This window comes from Sitophilus oryzae, unplaced genomic scaffold (assembly GCF_002938485.1).
Source record: "Sitophilus oryzae breed Bouriz unplaced genomic scaffold, Soryzae_2.0 scaffold_1667_pilon_pilon, whole genome shotgun sequence".
Taxonomy (NCBI): Eukaryota; Metazoa; Arthropoda; class Insecta; order Coleoptera; family Curculionidae; genus Sitophilus; species Sitophilus oryzae.
In genome coordinates this window covers 803,893-819,951 of record NW_022146355.1, presented here as the reverse complement: position 1 = coordinate 819,951, position 16,059 = coordinate 803,893, and the positions used below count along the sequence as shown (strand labels likewise).

Here is a 16,059-nt window from a genome sequence, read left to right as displayed (position 1 = left end):
GCCAAAACCTTCAAAGATATATGGATCAACCAAAAATATATAGAATTTAACAGTTTTTGCTTAATTGAATTTCTAGGTAGCCAATCTTCAAAATTTTAGTTAATTAAATTATACTTCACGTATATACCCAGCATATTAGCTCATCAATATAATGTGAGAAAAAATACCCGGATGACCAAACTTTTACACTTTTGCCTTGCAAGCCATTTCGAATATTGTTGTCTTGTGGCATGTCTGTCTGTCTGTTTATCGGTCTGTTTGATATATTTTTTTATCCATATGTAACCAACAACTTTGATAAAAAAAACAAATATTGTTTTTGGATTCTAGTTTTGAAGAAGTAAAAAAATAATTATTTTCAATCGTGGTCTCACATGTCTCAAAATGAGTAGTCGGCACGTAATCAAGAAAGTATGGGCTAGATTTTTCGAGGACCTATTACAGGCAAGCATCTAAAAATTAATTTCGGATAATGAGGGGGTTCCAAAAATTTTAATAACCATTTCTGGGGAAGGGTGGTTTTGGGTGCCGGATTTTTTTTTTCTCCTTCTATTTTTGGATTGCAGCAACTAAAATATTTGAAATTTAGCGTAATGTAATGTGTTCAGTTAGGTTAGTTAAAAATAATTTGTTTAAATGCTTAAATTTTTAAAATCGGTTTATTATTTTAGTACATATCATAGTTTGAATTTACGTGCGGATATTTTAATAAGTTAAGCCGCCATCTTGAAATTTCAAACTGTCATATTTAGACTAAAACGTAATATTTTTAAACATATTGCCTTACTTCAAATCTCCATGTTGTTCCATTAAAAAGATAAAAAAGGAGTGGGGAGTTGTATATTATCTAAGCCTCGATCTAAGCATTAATTCAGTTAAAACCCACAAAATTTGAAGATTTGAGGTGGGGTGGGACTGAAGGGTCTAGGACTCTTGGACCCCCTAACTATGTGCTTGATTACAGGCGATTCATGAGTATCAGATTTTATTATAATCACACGAATTTAATCTAAATAAATCATAAAGACCTATAGTATCTATTACTCAAAGTATACCAGGGACATACTTACATTTAAAAATATATTTTTTAAAGTTGCGCAAGATGGTAACAAATACATGAAGGGTAATGCCCAATCTTTCAAAAAACATCAGCTAATAAATTGGGCAACTTTGGGCACTCAACAAAACTCAAGGTTAAATAGCATATTTTATTTTTTATATTATACTAATTTATTAATTAATTTAGTATGCATCAGTGAAAAAGTTTTTTTTTCAAAATATAGCTGGAAATAGTCAAGTAGTATTGTACTTTTATAAAAAATGCAAAAAATTAATTGTATTTAAAAATTAACCAAGAAATTTTACTTATTATTGGGGCCCTACAAATTGCAATTACTATACACAGTAGAACTAAACCTTCGACATTACAGCCCTTCACTGGTTACAGATCTGCATCCAAAATTTATTTCTGTGCATAATATAATATTTAGGTCTTTTCTGTATTCTATGGTCATCAAAACTTTTTGAAAAAGCAACTTCTGTTTTATAAGGTTCTGGCCGCAAAAATGGCAATCGGCCCCACTGTGCGGCGCCGACAGTAATGTAACCATTAAATTCTACGTAAAAAGGTGCTTTGGAAATGTTTTCACTAATATACAAAATTTTGCATAGCAAAATGGATACAGCCATTTGTTAAAAATGCACGTTTTAAAAAAAAACATCCGTAACTCCAAAATGATAGCAGATATCAAAGTGCGGTTTTCACCATCATGTTTTTGGTAAAAGTTGAGCTTCAGACACCAATATCTCCTATAGAAAAGGGGGTTTTCCTTTAAAAGTGTCGATTTTGACCCACCTTGTAAATGTTACCCTTAAAACTACATAAACTACATTACATGTAGTTAATCGGTATATATGATGAACGAATTAAATTGTTCCACCATGTCTTTAGCTTGATTTTCATGCATCCGTTGTCCGACGATACGTTGATACGATATTAATTTGATTGGTTATATTTAAAGGCTTCGATTGGTTAACCGTTTCTAACCAACCGAAGTTTTTAAATTCAACTAATAAAATTAATATCGTATCATCGTATCGTCGGACAACAGATGCATGAAAATCAAGCTTTAAACGTATCGGTCATTGAAAAAGCTAGCTGCGAGAGCGTTTAAGTCATGATAACTAAATCCCGCTTAAGATGGGCTGGTCACCTATGCAGGATGTAAAAAAACAGACTACCAAAATCCTTTCTTTACGGTGAGCTTGTAGACGGTAAGAGGAAACCGGGTGGACAACTCAAAAAGTACATGGAAATTTTCCACAAAAATGCCAGAATCAGTGGGAACAAGCTGCGCACAACAAAACGCAATGGAGAAGAACTGTAAACTCAGTTAACAGCGACAATCAAAAAGTAAAGAGGCAACAAAGCAATGAGGTTTTTGTATGTCCGGAGTGCGAAAGTGAGATAACATCACGTATCTGTTACAGAAAAACTCATTAAAAAAACGCCTTGCGTAACTATCTTCTGATGTGTGTCAAATACTCGTCAGCGAGTAATTGCAATACTAGTAGTAGTAGTAACAAATATCAAAGGTTTGAAGCAGGTTTCAGGATATAATAAGTTGAAGCTTTAGAAAATAAAAAATATGGGTTTAAATATAGCTTTGACATCAAAATTATTTACACTCCATGTAGCTAATGAACGAAAAAAAAAAAAACGTAGAATTTGAAGAAAAACTACACGTAGTATCAGGAAAATTACGTCTTAATTAACTACTTCCAAACTTCCAAACCTACACAGCAGAAACCAGACCTGATACAGCAAAAACAAGAAGATTCTTGGAAACAGGCGAGATGAAAATCCTCGGTAAAACGCTGCTAGATAGAGAACGAAGCGACAACATAAGTGAATGAATGGGTATTGAGCAGAAGGCGCGAATGGAATGAACATATAAGCCGAATGGACGAGGGAAGAACAGTAAGGTCAGCTCGAGACTATATAATCACCACTGGGAAGAAGAAGCCCGGGAAGGCCAAGAAAAAGATGATGTGATAACCTTACCATCGATCGAAACTGTAGGCATGATGTGAAGAATGAATAGGCAATCTGCCTAATATAGAGTAGGAAGAAGAAGAGAATAAGAAACCCTGCGATGATAGCTGAGAGTCCGTCTTTAACTAAAATACATGTTTTTTTTCTGGTAAGAAAAAGTTTTACCTGGTAGGTGGCTCGTATATATCTCCATTATAGTTCCTAGGTGAGCTTTTACCAATAGGTGTGCTAGTGTAATTATTACTGGGTCTCCAATCATCATCTGTCTCGTTTAACGTTCTAAATAATTCAGGAGATCGTGCCTTTAGACCGGATAAAAACACCTTCTTTTCGGATCTGTCACCAAAGGATCTGCTGTAGTTGTTTTCTGGTGAACTTCTGAAACCGTTGTCCACACCATTGCCGTTTCTATGGAAACGTGATGTGTAGACGTCATCGGTGATATCCTGAAAATTCATTGGAAATATCAATATTGTTTTGTATTGTTATGAAAATTTTCTAACAAGTTTTTATTAATATTCTAATTATTAAAGATTGCTATAGGATATTATTATAAAAGAACACCATTAGGACATATATTTTCATTTGAATTATTTTTTGTTTCAGGGTGACATTCCAAAATGTCTTGCTGATTCCGGCAGTTGACAGAAAAAAAATGAAGAAGTTTACAGAGAAGAAAATACAACTTGCGTGTGCATTTGACAGACATAACTGTCAATATCACGTATCTTCTCGTTTAAAAAAAAAATAAATATCAATACAGTAACGACATCGTTGATAAAAATGTAATGAAATGCACACCAAACTAATCCAGGAAAACATAAATTACATCTGTCACTTTTAAATTTATCTCATAGATAAAGAAAACAAATTTAAATTGGAATACTCGGCTTGCCGCCAAAACTTATAATTCTTTTGGAGCTCATACGTTGTAGGGCGCTGCTATAACAGTTGCTAAGAACAACCGCCAAACAAGAACAGAAATAATTTTCTCTTGTCAAAGTCAGAATCTGGTCAGAATCTTCAAAAATTATAAAATCTTTTAAAATTTAAACCGCCCTCATTAAAAAAATACCGAAAAGTGTTTAAAGCGTTCATTTTCAAAGTAATTATTGTTATCTTGTGATTTTAATTTAAATTTTATTTACTCAAACCCGTGATAAATGTGAAAAAGTGGCATTAAAAACTTAAAAAGCTGTGTGAACTGAGAACTGTAAAAACCATCGTGTATCGTGGCATAACGTCGGTTTCCAATGTTTCATAGGTATTTTCAAACATGTCCTTATATAAAATAAAGTTTCTTATATGAAGCACACTGTATTTTAGTTAAAAAATGAAAAGAAAATAATAATAAATTTGAATGAATAATATTTGGCGACATAATTCCGGAAGAAACCGAATCGCTCCGAAATTATTAAAAGCTTTGGTGAACGACCGTTGTAAGAATAACGCCAAATGATATTTACATTTTCCTTATGAGCACTTTCCAATCTAAACTTGTTTCTTTTATCTATGATTTATCTATCGTTAATTTTCGAATTTAATAATGAAGAAAGCCAAAATGTTGTAATTGATGACAATAAAGAGTACTTAACATTGGTACTACATTAGAACTTATAATATGCTTATAAAGTAGCAGCAGAGTAGTAATGGAGAAGAATTGTAAACTCAGTTAACAGCGAGAACCAAAAAGTTAACGGGCAACAAAGCAATGAGATTTTTGAATGTCCGGAGTGCGGTAGACAAATAACATTGGGCTTTTCAGTCACAGAAAGAAAACGCCTTGTGTGACCATCTTCTGATGCGTGTCAAATACTCATCAGCGAGTAATGGCAGTATGTATGTATGTAAAGTAGAAGCAAGAGAAATGAGAGACAACGAGTGAATGAAACGATTGAGAGAATTGGAAGATGGAAATTAATATAAGAAAGGTCTGTAAAAAAAAATATAAAATAAGGTCTGTAAAGTTAACCGGCGCTTAAAGATGAACTTGGAACTCTGAATAAAAGGAATAGAATTAAATTATTCTGTGATTCTATTAGCAAGGCTTTCATCCAAGGGCCTAATTGTAAAACCACAAAGGGGCTGCTAATACACAGCAGGGATACAGTGCGGATTACAAAATAGGTCTCTTGTCAGGCTTCTATGTGGCTGTCAAGTGCGACCCGAACATGGCCAACATGTTTTAAGAAAGTCTTTTTTGCTGACACTGCGATAGAAATCCTGAAACAACAGAGCACATAATATGTCACTGCGAGGTTCTGGATCGCAAGCGACACTTTCCAGTTGGGAAAGCAAAGCTGGAAGCGGAGGAACTCTGCATCTGATCATCAAGAACCTAGACAAACTGGTGTGGGTCAGAAGAATAGAGGACCGAATACAGACATAGGAAGAGCATAAACATAACTGACCTTTGGCAGTGCTTCAGGCTTTTTAATATTGTTTATTAAGTATTTTTGTATTATAGTTGTAAATAAACCATTATTACGTATTAGAGTTACTGTGATCAAGTAAAAAACCACTTGGAGCTTAGTATCGATTTCAGTAGATTGGACAGTTGATGGAGTTAAACAAGAATAACTAATTCTTCCTAAAAATTTACCTTTTGGCTTCTGTTTAGGCTTGATATGAGTCCGGGACTCTTAAGTCCGCTCGGGTTTTCATTGAGCTTGTGCACGTTGGAATTGGACGTGTACATATTTGGTTTCTTCAATGGTGAGTCAGAGTCGCCTTGAACTATAAGGCTTTTGCTGCGCGCCAAATTCGACTTGTAGGTTCGGGCGGGTTTTGCTGGACCTGAAATTAATTATTATCTTTTAAAATATTACCTAATAAAACAAATGTTCTGTATAATACCGGGTCGCTTTTATGTATGGAAACGGTCGATTATTAGGTAAAATATAGGGGGTACCGCAAAAAGTTAAATATAAAAGTTATAGGGTTTATAAATATCTATTAGCAGATAATAAATTTAAGTATACAGGGTCCGTCATAAAGTCGTGGCACATCAAAGTTTCATTTCTTTAAATAGAACCCCCTGTATATTATTGCATATTTCGGTTCTTCCTTCAATTCTAAGCAAAAATCGAAATAACACAATATACCTCATACTAACCGTTTCCGAGTTATTGACTTTTGAAAATATCACTTAAACAATTTCATTTAATTAATTTCGATATGTTCAGTTTCATTTAACGATGTCATTTTGCCGAAACTGTGGTACTTTATAATATTTTACATTATTGACAATTTGACAATGTGAGTATAGCAAGTCTGGAAATCACAAAATTTTCGTTTAACATTTCAATTCTTCGATTTATGTACATTGTGTTTTACGATTATTGTTTAAAATTGAAGGAAGAATTGAAATATGCAATAATATACAGGGGGTTTCATTTTAAAAAAAAAGTTTGATGTGACGCAACTTTATGACCGACCCTGTATACTTAAATTTACTAGTAGCTAATAGGAATTTAAAAACCCATTCCAACAGTATCAGAGTTTCGACAGAATGGCATCATTAAATCAAACCAAACACATCGAAATTAATTAAATCTAATAATTTATTGTTTAAGTGATATTTTCAAAAATCAATAACTCGCAAATGGTTGCTTTGATGTACATTGTGTGTATTTTGATTTTTGCTTTGAATTGAAGGAAGAATTGAAATATGTAATAATATACAGGGGTTCTATTTAAAAAAATTAAACTTTGATGTGCCATGCCTTTATGAACGACCCTGTATACTTATATTTATTACTCGCTGATAGATATTTAAAAATCCTATAACTTTTGTGTTTAACTTTTTGTGGTACCTCCTATATTTTACCTAATAATCAACCGTTTCCATACATAAAAGCGACCCTGTATAAACTGACCAGAGAGGATGCCAAAAATGGAAAGGATATTCCATTTAAAAAATCATCCCGATCCCCTCACATTTTTTGAGCTGCATTGTAGAAGTAGTAAATATTTTCCTCAAATACATCCTAGTACATACTCCCTTTTTTTTATCTTGACACTTAAAAAACATTTCTAACTTCTTTATTAGAGAAGCTACAGATACCCGACCGACGCGATGCACTGTTGCAGGATCCTGTATATTTTTATATTTTTTAATTTTTCTGTCAAACGGTATAGAAGTTTGAAAAAGTAATTTTGAGATAAATGTATATTATGTTTTTCTCAAAATCTTATTATTAAAAAAGTTTGTTTTTTCTTGTAAGGACGATCTTGAGGCATACTGTAGATTATACATGTTTAGTTATCATTATCTCTGTGTGAGTTAACACACTCAAGTAAGTTAACAGCATCATTAAGATACGCGTGTAACCACACAAGTATCTTAATGTTAACTCGCGTGTATTGTACAATATTTTATCTAGGTCTAACTATAAAAACACACAATGAATTTTAAAAATTATTGTACTTAACCATATTACCTATCCTAAAAATCAATTACCTTAATACCTTTGTTCAAATAACACCATGCATGGCAATGTCAATATGACAATAAATAATATTGATGTCATTAGTTTAAAAAATGAGCGATTCGGAAAGTATTCCCTCTGATATTGAAGAAGAGGCATTCAGAGCCATTTTTGGATTGCTTCCATCAAGATCGAAACAGAAGTATGCACCGAAAAAAAAGTACACAACTATGGAAATGAAAAGGTACTCATAACATATTTTTCCAATTTAGTGCAAAAAAAATATTTTACAAAATGTTTTTTTTTCTCTTTCGTAGTAGACATCTAAACAGGGAGTGCGGTAATGAAAATGCGTGAGTTAAGAAGCTCTTAACTCACTCAAAATGCGTGAGTTAACAGCTTCTTAACTCACTGACGCAGATAAAACATGTAACGATGTAAATAAAACTCAAAATTATAAAAATCGTCAATGGAGGTGATTATTTAACTTCAATTTCAGATCCTAACAACTTAAAAATTCTAAAAAGACTTACCGTCGTTCACAAATCTAGGAGACGCCACCGTATTTATAATAGACACATTTATGGTACTATTGGACCGATTGTTCCCGTTCAATCTGGTAGGAGGCTCGTACTTGTTCAAATGCCTCGGCAACGTCTGCGAGTTCCTCTTCTCCTCACTGGTACTACTCGCCAACCTCCCCGTCGACTTACTAAATCTTCCGAGAGTACTCTGCGATCTGCAATAACAATTGTTCAATCTGGGATTAGTACCGCGCCGATTAACAATGTAATGCGGTGAAATTAGTGGGTAAGTGGGGGAAAAACCGATTGAAAAATTATAATAACAACAAAAAAACAATTTCGTATATGGTAGCGGTTGTCCCCGATCTTGATACGGAAATGTTTGATGTGAAAAGGACGAAAAAATGTGGGCGGTAGTAGTTTGTAGTAATGCCGGTCATTTTTGCACGGACTGCCTTTAATGTTTCGATGTTATTTATAAATTAGCCGTTAATTGCGATGAGGTTATGATGAGAATACTTTAAATCATTCTTTTTCAAAACTTCTCAGACCACAGCCTAATAATGACCAGCCTGTCGAATTACGATCAATTGCATATACACTCACGGGCACCTTTTTTCATGTATTTTAAAGTTTAATAAATTTTGTTCTAGTGGGTCGATTTTGATGATTTTTTAAGTAATGTTTAGCTAAATTATTTGGTTTTTTAGTGTCTCTTTCTAAATTAAAAATTAAGTTTTTTTCTGTCCATTATACGAGGGAAAACAAAATATAGATATTTTGGTGAAAGTTTGAAACACCCTGTGAAGTAAGTTAGCAATGCAAGGAATTTAAAAATTATTTTATCATCCAGGTACATCTTTTCTTGATAGTTTGCTTTTCGATTGATTTCCATATCTTTATTTTTATTGATGATATTCGCTTTTAAATACGACTCCTCATAAGGGTCCTCATCAACACAATAGTTCTAAGCCTGCATCCACATGGGTACGTTGGATCACGGATATCACATGGATCACGGATCCGTTGTAACCACGTGACTACTGCCAACCAATCAGACTGCTGGATGGTTTTACGTACGTCTGTGAAGGTCATCACGGAGAGAAGTTGGTTAATTTCAACTTCAGTACGTGGTTTCTGTCCGTTTTGGGAGTTGTTTGTTTACATTATTTAAATTTATTTTGGCCGTTTTGTTTTTGGGGTTTGGAACTTGTGTTTGTGTTTTGAAAGTTTGAGTTTTACGATGTCGACTGAACAAACGCAGTTCAAATGTGGATATTCTGGTTTTGTAATAAATAGTCACTAAAAATAACTTTTTTAATTTTCTGACGATAACTTGATCGTTGCCACACAATTTTCTTTTTCAACTCCTTGGACATAGTTCCAAGGAGTTGAAAAAGAAAATTGTTACTAGTCATTCTGTAGCTAGTAGATTCTCGCAGAAAATAAACAATTTACACAGAAATATTAATAAAATGCGGCAATTCAAAAGTTCAAAACATTCAAAAGAAAGTCCACAGAACCAAACAACAATAAAACGAAATGACAATTGACAATATTGACAATCACGGATACGTAACAACGGATGCTCTATATTTGGATGGCTTAAAATTCACGTATACGTTTAACGGATACGGATGTCCGTGATCACGTATCCATGTGGATGCAGGCTGAAATAGTGTTTACTGTTTATGTCACTGTTATTGACATTATTATGTTTTTTTATGTCACTGTCATTGAAGACTTTATGTCACTGTCATTGAAAAGTTATATTATTATTATTTTGAGTACTGAAGTATCCTCTATAGCTGTTTTAATTGATCATGGTAGAGATCAACTTTTATACTTAAAACCATATCTGCTAGAGTAATTGCACAATAAACAGTAATAATATGATTCTTCAAAGATAGTGACATTGCATAAATCATAAACACTATTAGTGTTTACTTGACTAGGACAAAAAGCAAAGGGATGGATTTAATTTAAAAAATACGAAAAAATGTTAGTATCGTCTTCAAAAACGAATATCTCGAAAAGAAATACAGCTACTGAGATGAATCAAAAAACAAACTATCGATAAAAATACACATAGATGATAAAATAAATTTTACATTCCTCTCTTTGTTAACTTACTCTACAGGAACTTTTACCAAAATATCAACATTTTCGTATCTCGTATAATTGATATATGGTAACTTTCATTTTTAATTTAGAAAAAGATACTAAAAAGTCAAATAATTTAGCTACAAATTTCTTAAAAAATCATCAAAATCGGTCCACTAGAATCCAATATATAAAACTTTAAAATACATGAAAAATTTAAGGTGTCCATTTTTCTGCTGGTGAGTGTATATTGACGTATCTACTAGTGTTGGGAAAATTCGAATTAAATAATACGACTAATTCGATAGTAAATTAAAACTAACTAAATCGAATTATCTTTTTCGATATAATCGAGATAAAAATTAGTAGTGTTTTATATTAATCTGTGCTAACCGAATTACAAATGAACATAAAACATAACCTCTTATGGACGAATACGAATATTATAGTAATTAGTATAGTATAGTCTATAAAATGAATAACTTTGAATTTTGACCGTTATTTTTTACCAACATGGTAAATATAAAATTCCTCTGTCAAAAAAGTTACTGATATTCTTTAAATTGAGTGCCTGAACGAATCAGATAGGTAACTCTTTTTACTTTCGTGGAATAGAAAAGGAAAATAATAAAACAAGTGACAGTTCTTCCTCTTCTTACAAAAATCAACACAATTGTCAAAAGTAAAATATCATCAGCTTTTGACATTTCTAAATATCAGACCAATGCCGTCTCTAATAGAACAGCCTCGGAGCGAGATTTATGACGTCACGCTAGTTAGATACTACGGATTAATAAATATGTTGTAGAATACATGGAAAACATAATAATTGCTCGTATTTTTGGTTTGTATTTTAAAAATGATATAGTTTACATGAAATATACATAATATACAGTTAATAAATACAATATATATATACCTATTTATAGTAATAAATAACTTTGGCAAATAAATTATGAACCATACAAATGCAGCAAATGTTTTACAATATACAAATAATGAATTGATACATCAGATAATGGGTAAAATGTAAAATATATTTTAAATTTTGGGGTTTGAAAATCGATCTAATTTAACAAAAAACATTCAATATCTACTAATAGTGAGGTATTATTATTTGCATTCACAAAATGTATATGTATATTTTGCAAGTATCAATGTTCGAAAAATTATATTTGCAAATAATACAATATCATAGAAAAAAGGCTGCAGCGATGGCTATGAAATAAAGATCGCTGTCATTTTATATGTAAAATTATTCTAAAATTTTTTATTTTCTTGGGATTTAGGTTCGGGAAAAACGCTGATTAAGTTTTCATTTGTTTTTTCATTATTTTTTTTGGTTAAAAAAAAAACGTTTCGGCTAACATCATAGCCTTCATCAGTGTTGTGTCATATGAAAAAAATAGTGTCGAATATAATCCAAAAAATTACATATAAAATATTCACACAACATAATGTTTACTGCAATTAATAAACTAATATAAACTTGTCAAAAGATGACCACGTATTTTTTTTAAATTATTATTCTTAACACTAAAACTATCTACATTGACTATGGAATACGATTTCAGCCATAGTAAGTAGTAGATATTGAATGTTGTTTGTTAAATTAGATCGATTTTCAAACCCCAAAATTTAAAATATATTTTACATTTTACCCATTATCTTATGTATCTATTCATTATTTGTATATTGTAAAACATTTGCTGCATATATATCGTATGGTTCATAGTTTATTTGGTTTATTTGCGAAAGTTATTTATTACTATAAATAGGTATATATATTGTATTTATTAACTGTATATTATGTATATTTCATATAAACTATATCATTTTTAAAATACAAACCAAAAATACGAGGAATTATTATGTTTTCCATGTATTCTACAACATATTTATTAATCCGTAGTATTTAACTAGCGTGACGTCATAAATCTCGCTTCGAGGCTGTTCTATTAGAGACGGCATTGCGTCAGAATGGCCGCAAGTTGCTAACCTAATAAAATTAACACTATAAAAGCCCGCGGGAACTGTCAAATTCAAAGTTATTCGTTTCACAGACTCTACTATTAGTAGTATTCTTTTGTTCTGAACGAACTGAAAATTTTCACTTAAACTGATTTATAAAGAGAATCGACAAAGAAAGGAACGATCCGATATAGAAAAATCCAGAAATCATTGTTATTTCCTATACCACGTAGGAATAAATCAGTTTAAGTGAAAATTTTCATTTCGTTCAAAACGAAAGAATACTACTATTATTTGGTTCATTTCCATCTCACCCAAATTTCACCGAACACTAAAATTAATTTTCTTCTTTTATCTAAATAATTATTGATTGCAACTGATAAAATAAAAAGAAATTCGAACCGCACGTAAACAAGGACATACTTATATCGTTTTAGAAGAAGCTTTTATTTTAGATATGAGCTTTTCAATAGGAATTGAAACAATCATAAACTCGGCACTTTTAAATTTAAAACTTTAAATTATGGTTTAATTTATTAAACGGCTTCGGCACAGTTAATAGAACACATTGAATAAAGATTTTTTATTTATTTTTTATTCAGTGATAGAATATAGGTATGGCAATGGTTCAGATTTGTTTAAAATAGCCCCTAGACGAGCACTAGCTGGGACGAATTTATTTTTAGGTTAAATTTATAATACTACTAAATAATTCGAATTATTAATTCGATTGTGAAATATGAATTATTACTAATTATTCGATGGTGAAAATAATTCGATTATTCCCATCACTAGTATCTATCTACCTACCTAGATATTCGCTTATTTTAACTGTTATTTAATAAGTAGGGTTCTGAGCTACATATATTGAAGCTTCGCTTAATTGAGGCTGGTACTTAGATTTTTAAGGTAAAAATAAAATTAATATTGTTCTCTTACGGGAAGCAGATATCTAGGTTTGAGATTTCGTATGTGGGTACTTTGTTTGCAAAAACTGCGATCGATTTGGTAGTCGTCTGGACAAAAAAGGAGATCGCCAAATAGAATTATGCATCCTACGCATATTAAATAGCGTTTTATATAAGAACCATCTATTAATTTGTTTAGGGAAATGTCAAGATTGTTTGAAAGTAATGCAATTAAATCAGGTCATATTTAGAAATTCGACTTTTTATATCTTACTTTTACCTCTTGCAGCTATTATATAGGGTGAATCTTACTAAAATAAGTGCAAATATTTTCAGGGCTGATAGATCTCGATAAAACAAACATATTTTCTCTTTACCGTTTTTCAACTAACTCCAAAATAACCGAGTTATTCAAGTTGATTTTTCATGATTTATTTAAAAAAAAATTGAGAGCCACCAGATTATTTCTGTATTTGTATCCCTTTTTATCTATTAGCTGTAACCATAGGTTAATACCGTAACCATGGTAATATCAGAGATTAAAAAATTATATCGTGAGTAAATTTGAAAACTAATCTCATAACCGTATTCCTGGGGTCAAAATATACCTCTGAAAATATTTGCACTTATTTAAGACTCTCCCTGTACATATACGGTAGTTATTTTTCTTAAAAGGTTGTTTTTACAACCATATTTCAGTTAAATTATTTATTTAATTATACGCACTTGATTTAAAAATACACACTATTATTTTTAAATCGTTCTTTTCACTTTTCATTGTCAAGGTTTATAAATACAGGGTGTCCCAGAAATAAGTGCAAGTATTTTAAGAGGTGGTAGATCTGGCCAAAAGAAACATTTTCCAAAGTCCAAAATAACCGAGTTAATTTACTTTGAAACTTTGAACCAAAAATGCTTTTTTGCGTAAATTTTGGGAACCACTGGATCTTTTTTGGATTTTCTTTAATGTAAATTTAATCTACTACCTTTGTTGCCACATGATTAAGAAATTACGTTTTTTAACTTAATTTTCAAAAAAAAATTTCGCAAAAAAAACCTCATAGGCGTGTTCCTGAGGCCGAAATATACTACCAGTTAAAATACTTGGACTTATTTCTGGGACACCCTGTATAATATCTACATATAAATTTTTACTAATTTTATGATAACTTAATAGACTAATTTTGAGTTATTTTTGGCGATTTTTAAAGAGTATGATATAAAATAGTGTAGCTTTGAATACTTATTACCATTCCGGCGACATGAAATATAATAATGTTTTTATGTCATATCTTTTAAAAAAATACTCAAGTTACAATAGGGTAAACCAACCAGTGAATGAATGTGACCCAGTTAATGAACAAAATAACTTTATCTTGCTCTAATAAGGTATACGGCCATTAAACTATATTTGTTGTCCTTTTTTAATCTAATTTACACTGCATAGTTTACGACTAACTTGCTAAAATAAAACCAGTTAATAAACGACACGTGCAAATCGCTGTTCAAAGTTGTGGTCTGACGTTGTTAGTCTTTTAAGCGCCATTTTCTTTAGGGTAAGTAGATACATATCCTATTATTAATGATGGTATTTAATTGTTCATAAAATATAAAAGCTTGGCACTGTGTGAGAATATATACCTATTTCAACAATTCATCGTTATTAATCCAAAAGTAAAACATCTATTATCTTTTAGGTTATATTTTCATTTAATGTGTTTAATAACTGGCGGGAAAAAAGTTCAAATTCCAGTGCATGAACGGCTGTTCATTTACTGGTATTTTATTCGATTATCTGAAATTGCTTTAAAATGACCCTTAAGCTTTGTTTACATATGTAAATCCATTAAAATACCTTAAATGTAATAAAAATAAATGCCAGCCAGTAAATGAACAGGATTTTGAATCGTTTACTTACTGGATATTGTTCCTGTTCATTTACTAGATTAGGCATAAGACCTTTTTGCAAATGATTTCTGTCTATTATTATTAGGATAAGTGGGCACTAGTTTTTGTTTTGGAGGTTTAATTTTTAGTATTATAGTTTTATTAAAAGTATTCGGCGGTTACTAAAAATAAATATTTTTTGTTGGTACAGATGGAGCGGAAATACACTAGATTCAAATATTCCAAAGAGCAGTTGTCACTGGGTATCAGAGCAGTAGAATCAGGCAGCATGAACTTAAGTGTGCCGCTAGGCGATAACTTCAACAAAATGGGTAGAATTTCATCAAGAACAAGATAAAATAAAGCGTCAAAAAGAGGAAGACATTAAAAAAAGAAAACTCGATAGAGAAAGAAAGCGAATGGAACAAGAACGAAAAAATAAGATCAGGCGACAGTATGAAATAAAGAGACCTAACAGAGACTTGAGTGAAAACCTGTCACTTTTTGAATTAAAGCTAAAACAAGAACAAGAAAGAAAAACATGCAAAAAACAAGAGAAAAAGTCAGAAAAGCGGAAGTGTGATAAAGATCAGAAAATCGGGCAGCAGTATACAAAATGGTTTAACAGAGATGATTCCTCAAGTACGGATGAAAATCTGTCACTATTTGAACTGAAACTACAAGGACAAAAAAAGAAAACATACGAAAAACAAGAAAAATGGTCAGATATGACGAAGCGTAATAATGCTCAAAAAATCGAAGAATCGGACGAAGAAGGAACTAAGAATAAAATTTCCCCTAAATTGTTATCAATAAGTTTAGAAAAATCAACATCAAATTTTGACTTAAGTGTTCCTTTTGTTAAAGGTGATTATGTCTCTAAACTATGAGGATTCACATTATCCTGTCCTAATAAAGGCTGTTAAAAATAATGAATATAAAGTAAGTGCTCTCCATAGTACATTTATTTATTTATCGTATGGCAAACACATGGTACAATAAAAGTAATATGTATACAAATATACACAAAAGAATATAGAAAAACATGTACAACACTCAAAATTATAAACAAAATATATACACTGACAGAGGTAAAGATAAAAAACATCCATAGTACAAAAAAGAACACTTGGAAGTGGCCGTACATATTACTCGGATAAAATTGTGAAAAAAATTGCTGT

General features: G+C 31.4%; 1 protein-coding gene across 5 annotated transcripts in view; it reads right to left on the bottom strand.

Annotated features, from left to right (window-relative positions):
* Positions 1-16,059, bottom strand: part of LOC115880955 (serine/arginine repetitive matrix protein 1) — a 179,692-nt gene that overhangs the window by 1,452 nt on the left and 162,181 nt on the right. For all 5 annotated transcript variants that reach the window (XM_030898297.1, XM_030898294.1, XM_030898295.1 and 2 more), the window contains 3 exons: positions 8,019-8,224; positions 5,658-5,851; positions 3,221-3,501 (listed from right to left, as the gene is read on the bottom strand). In XM_030898297.1, the coding sequence (XP_030754157.1) occupies positions 3,221-3,501; positions 5,658-5,851; positions 8,019-8,224 (681 nt within the window). The remainder of the gene's footprint in view (positions 1-3,220; positions 3,502-5,657; positions 5,852-8,018; positions 8,225-16,059) is intronic.